This window comes from Clupea harengus, chromosome 7 (assembly GCF_900700415.2).
Source record: "Clupea harengus chromosome 7, Ch_v2.0.2, whole genome shotgun sequence".
In the NCBI taxonomy this organism is placed as follows: Eukaryota; Metazoa; Chordata; class Actinopteri; order Clupeiformes; family Clupeidae; genus Clupea; species Clupea harengus.
The window spans coordinates 18,382,698-18,388,283 of NC_045158.1; the positions used below are offsets into that span (position 1 = coordinate 18,382,698).

At 38.5% G+C, this 5,586-nt stretch overlaps 1 protein-coding gene across 2 annotated transcripts in view; it reads left to right on the forward strand.

Moving 5' to 3' along the window:
* Positions 1–4,160, forward strand: part of sec14l8 (SEC14-like lipid binding 8) — a 12,818-nt gene extending 8,658 nt beyond the window's left edge. For both annotated transcript variants that reach the window (XM_031570720.2, XM_012820324.3), the window contains 3 exons: positions 2,068–2,207; positions 2,723–2,892; positions 3,190–4,160. In XM_031570720.2, coding sequence (XP_031426580.1) covers positions 2,068–2,207; positions 2,723–2,892; positions 3,190–3,305 — 426 coding nt within the window. In that variant the 3' untranslated portion in view covers positions 3,306–4,160. The remainder of the gene's footprint in view (positions 1–2,067; positions 2,208–2,722; positions 2,893–3,189) is intronic.
* The last annotated feature ends 1,426 nt before the right edge of the window (positions 4,161–5,586 follow it).

Here is a 5,586-nt window from a genome sequence, read left to right on the forward strand (position 1 = left end):
AGTGGTATGAACTGTGGAAAGACAGGTGACCCCCCCCCCCCCCAACCATCCCTCCCTCCCTCCCTTAATGTGCAACTAACAATGTGTCTCCCGTATTCTCCCTGTGTTCAAACAATGTTCTCCAATAAATTGTAATTTAAAAAACCCTTTGACAGATTCTTGTAAAACTGTACAGAAGATTAGCCTGATTATGAAGTCCGCTAACATACAAAAACATTTACCAGAAGTAGAGGTCTTGAAATAAAAGCACCAATTAATTTTGAATGCACTACTACGAACATCAGTCGAGGTAGCGGGAGTGGCAGGCTGCTTACTAAGAACACATGCAAATAACCACAGGCAGTGCATTGTTCATTTGAATGACCGGTGTAATGCAAAAGCGTATTGAACACTGGCAACAACACACCAATGCAGATGAATGAGAGACAAAAGAGACTTTGTAAACACAAAACACATTCTGAGACTGAGGACTCAAGCCATTTGTTATATCATCCAATTATGGATATGATTCAAACCATATCTGCAGGGAGAGTTTTACACAGCAAGAGTAACGAGACTTGGGTTACACAGTCTCAAAGACAGAGAGAGCACTTTGTTGTTAAATTAGAGACAAATTATTCTTTCAGACATTTCCTAGAAATATTATGTTTGTGTAATCATCTTCAGTAGATTTTTATAGAACCCTCCAACCTAAAGAAGGAGCCGAGGGAGTAGCGCATTTAGCTTCGTAGGGGAAAATTGACCTTATAAAGACCATACATCTCTTAATATTTGTTATGTAGGTCTCAAGTCCCTACATCTGTTACTACTGTGAATGACAGTTGAGACATGTTTGTCATTGTTGGTAGAACTGGTGTACACCATTGGGGAGGATTATGCGACCACCAGCCCTGATAAATCACATTTGCCAGTTCATTTTTATAATCTTTATTCAGTGTTTTGTGCTTTGGGAAGGAAGCTCCTGTAGATACATGTCCAGTACACCAAGAGCACATTAGAGTCATGACCACTCCTTTCAACAAGTTCTCATTATCTGCCTTTACTGCTACCATTTAGGACACTTTATGAGACCCTAAAAGATAACCAAACTGACAAACCACATATCATCACCTTATGAGTATTTATCCATAAACACAGACCCGCTGTGCAGGTTTGATAACAACTGGCTGACTGCTGACAACAAACTGTAACACAAGACAAGAATACATTGTTATCACATGTGTTCTTGGTTATGAAACTCAGTGAGCAAATGAGTTTATTATAATCTATTTAGACTTTTTGGTTGACTAAGTGGTTATGCACAGTGGCTTAATTGCCATGTGCACTCCGTCAAAGTGCAGTGTTGACAAGGTAAGGACTCCGTTATATGTTATATAATACTCAATATAAAAACGTACTTTGCAGTTAACACTAATTTTCTAACACACTGTATTATTATATGAGATAGACATGGTCTTCAGTACAACAAACCACAATTTGTAGAAACTAGAAAGTAAAGCATTAAGGTATATATACTGTATATTCCTTGTAAAACACGTCATGCTAGTGCGCCCCCTGCTGTCTTGATGAGATACTGGAGGAGGCAAGGAAGCCAGGATTATCCACCGTTGTCTGGCCCATTTAGCATCTATAGTGAAATCAGTGAAACGATAACTCAAGTGCTGCACTGAAATAGTGATGGAATAGTGTGCTTGCTTTAAATACTGAGACCTAACCCAGCTTAAGCTGACTTAGGCAAAGGGTAGGCATACCAAATATTAACCAAATGCGACCAAATATGAGTTTAATAAAGTACTTTTTCTGAAACTTAAAAAAAAATCAAATCTGTGAAAAGAATAAACAATCCTCTTATAATTGGTCAGTTCTTGAAATATGATTGTGGATTTGGGACAATATTGTGCATTGCGTGTGTAGAAAAATAGACAATTTTCACACAGATTTTGGAACTCTTCCATCACTGCCAAGTGTGGTGTGTTTGTTTCACTGATGAGTTTCATGTATTACCCACAAATCACCACATTGCTTTGTGAACTTCTCAGCAGGCCAATGTGTTTGCTTTGGATACAGATCAAATATGGCGGAGAGGTGCCAAGGTCATACTACGTGCTTGAATCCATGAATATCCAATATGAGAGCGTCATCTCCATCAGCAGAGGCTCCACCCACCACCTGGAATATGAAATTCTGATCCCGGGATCTGTACTGAGGTGAGGGGCGAACGGCATATTTGGATAAACAGGAAATCGGCAACAGTTTGTACAAATCATTGGCCATTAACTTTAATGATACGGTGCGAGACTCAGTCAGGTAGGGAATATTTTAACCAAACACATTTGTTTTTTTACTCAGAGTTTTTTAAGCACATTTTATAACATTTTGACATGTTTATCTCTCAATAACAGTGTCATCCAGCAAGTACCTTTTGAGATTAGTGTCTGTTAGTTATGGAACTTGGAAATCTCCTAGGAAACGAGAGCATGAAGCACAGCTCAGTGCTGTATTTGGTACTGAGACTCTCTTCCTCTCCTAGGAAACGAGAGCATGAAGCACAGCTCAGTGCTGTATTTGGTACTGAGACTCTCTTCCTCTCCTAGGAAACGAGAGCATGAAGCACAGCTCAGTGCTGTATTTGGTACTGAGACTCTCTTCCTCTCCTAGGAAACGAGAGCATGAAGCACAGCTCAGTGCTGTATTTGGTACTGAGACTCTCTTCCTCTCCCAGGTGGCAGTTTGCCAGCGAGGGAGCAGACATTGGCTTTGGGGTGTTCATGAAGGCCAGGCTGGGAGAGTGGCAGCGGGCCAGTCAGATGAAGGAGGTGGTGCCCAACGATAGGTACAATGCCCATCTGGTACCAGAGGAGGGCTCCCTTACATGCAGAGACCCTGGAGTGTGTAAGTAACACTGGGTTAGACACGCACAATTTATATTCAGAAAATATGGGCCTTTATTTTATACTATTCGCTCACATTCACATTTAGTTACAATGCACTTAACAATGAAGTGTTGAATGAGTTACTTTGCACTTAATATTTAATAGCTTTTAATACCATGCAAAGCCAAAATCAAAGGTTTAGTTCAACAGCGATAGCTTTAATGTATGTGGCAGAATCTACACTGTCGTGTTGATATGGTGAGAATAAACAGTCGATAGTTACATGTCTAATTTCTTTTCTCTCTGTCATTTTTAGATGTTCTACGATTCGACAACACCTACAGTTTCCTCCGTTCTAAGACCATCAGCTTCACGGTGGAGATACTACTGTCTGACAGGCAATCACGGTCTTCAGAGACCTCCAGCCAATGAGAAACTGCACTGATTTTAAGTCAACTGAACAATTGATGTGCTGTAAATATACATGGATATCAACATACCTATCTATATGTAAAAAGATGTAGCGGTACAACCAATTCGGTACACAAGGTTACATGAAAACCATATAAGACGAATGGTCTTCTTAAGCTGTTCAAGCTGTTGTGTTAACTCCCTGGATTTATATTTATGTATATGCATACGTTTATGCACATGTGTGTATGAGTGAGCATGTTGGGGACAGGTCAAAATCAGCTTACGTTGTACAAACAACAGTCATTCCTACACAGCGAACAGACATGAATTGTTTGGATAGTGCTGCAACAACCTGTCTTACTTGAATATGAGTGGTAGGTTATGTATGAGGGGAACAGTTGCTTTTATTTATTTTTTAAATTAAGAGTCCTAGCCGTGGGCTATCACTGCCAGTGTCTTATTTTTGAAACCCCTTCTTGTCATCATTGGCTTCTTTTGCACATGGCATGCCCATTTCATATTAAATGTCAATGACTAAAAGGAGAGGATATAGTGCTGCACTTTTTTTTCTTAAAATAGGTAGGTTGAAGTGTTACCATGAAATGAACCAGTAATCTTTTTTTTTATAGTAGGTTATTGATGCAAATTGCAAAATTTGCTAGATACTCCAGGGCATTTCATGTTTGTTCAGTTGTTTGTTTTGTTATATTATGTGAATATATGTAGTAGATGTTGTAAGTATCACAAACTCACCCAATTATTGACTGCAACATTGAAAATCCATTACATGGATGTAGGCTGTGCATACTATAGACAATACATGGATGTAGGCTGTGCATACTATAGACAATAAATCAGAGACACTTGTCTTGACTAGATTACTGTCACTATGATCACAAAACCATTGTACATTTAAAATAAGAAATGAAGGATGAACTGTATTGCATCTTACCTGTTTTACCATAATTTGATTGTGACCATAATTTGATGTTTCTTTTTTTCTTCAGCTGTTATATACGGCAGTGATATCAACAAATAGTGATGTGCTCAGAGTATCAAAATATGTAAAAATATAAAATTTCATATGAAGTTGCTGCTCTCGCCTCCAAGAATAAGACAAAGGTTGAAAGAGTTTATTCTCTAATTTACTATATGCAGTCATGGTTGTCTAGCCGTATGTTGCCTGTTATTTTGTAGCAGATTGTCAAATTCATGTTTATTTATAATCAAAACCTTGAAATAAATAGCCGTTAACTTGCTCATGAAAAATGCAGTCCGGTAAATCAAAACTACATATGTATTCTGATTTTACTGTATTTGAGTCATGCAGTGACTAATGTCAAGCAAACAAAGTAATGAAATGATTACAAAGAGCAAAACAAAAAGAAAGTTTTTCACAATGTTCTCTCCACTGTATTTTTTTTTTCCTGTGAGTTGAAGCACACTTATATCAACTTTATCTTATTGACTATATATTATGTAGATACATTCCAATTTGTCAAGAAAGCACTATCTTACAGTAAAGAACCATATGAGTTACCACTGTCGCCGCCTATCTTTGATAACAGTAACAAGGCTTTTTGCATGTGTCACAATCGACCACAAGAGGGAGCTATAGTAACATACCGGCTCATCAATTTGCCACAGGTTACTATCCCTTAGTTGTTTTTCATGGTGCCCCCTAGGTATAGGTCTCAGTGTAGGCGAAGTAATGTAAATGTAAGTAAATAGCTACATTAGCATGGATTTTAACGTGTTGTGGTGGTAAAACAGTGACTCGGGTCTGTTCTGCGTCGGTCTCTACTTCAGACTGCACGGAAGTTTTAAGTACGGAGGGTGGTTAGACCACGTTCACGTAGCACCATTTGTGTCTGCGCTTTCCAATGATAAGATTTTTTGAGAACATTTGGGAAACATGAGTGAGGACATATTTCTCTGATTGAAAAAGCATGTGATCGCAACAGAAGGAGAATTTGTTTTGACTTGATAAAGACACAAATCATACGCTACAATGTTTACGTTTGGTAACGTGCAGGGTCACAAGGCAGCCCAGCCTATGAAATTTCAAACCGGACGATTTCTGAATGTGTTAATTACCATCATAAAGTACCTGAAAGTCAACCGTGGGCTAGTTGTTTCTGTCGTATTTGAAATAATTTGTTATAAAAGAAGTGGGTGAATTGGCGAGTATGTCAAAGAAAATTAATAGTAATACCTTGATACACCAGTCCACCTTAAAAGATTCTAGTCCACCTTAAAATTAACCAGCGTGGTGGGCTCGATCTATTTCTGACGTCTC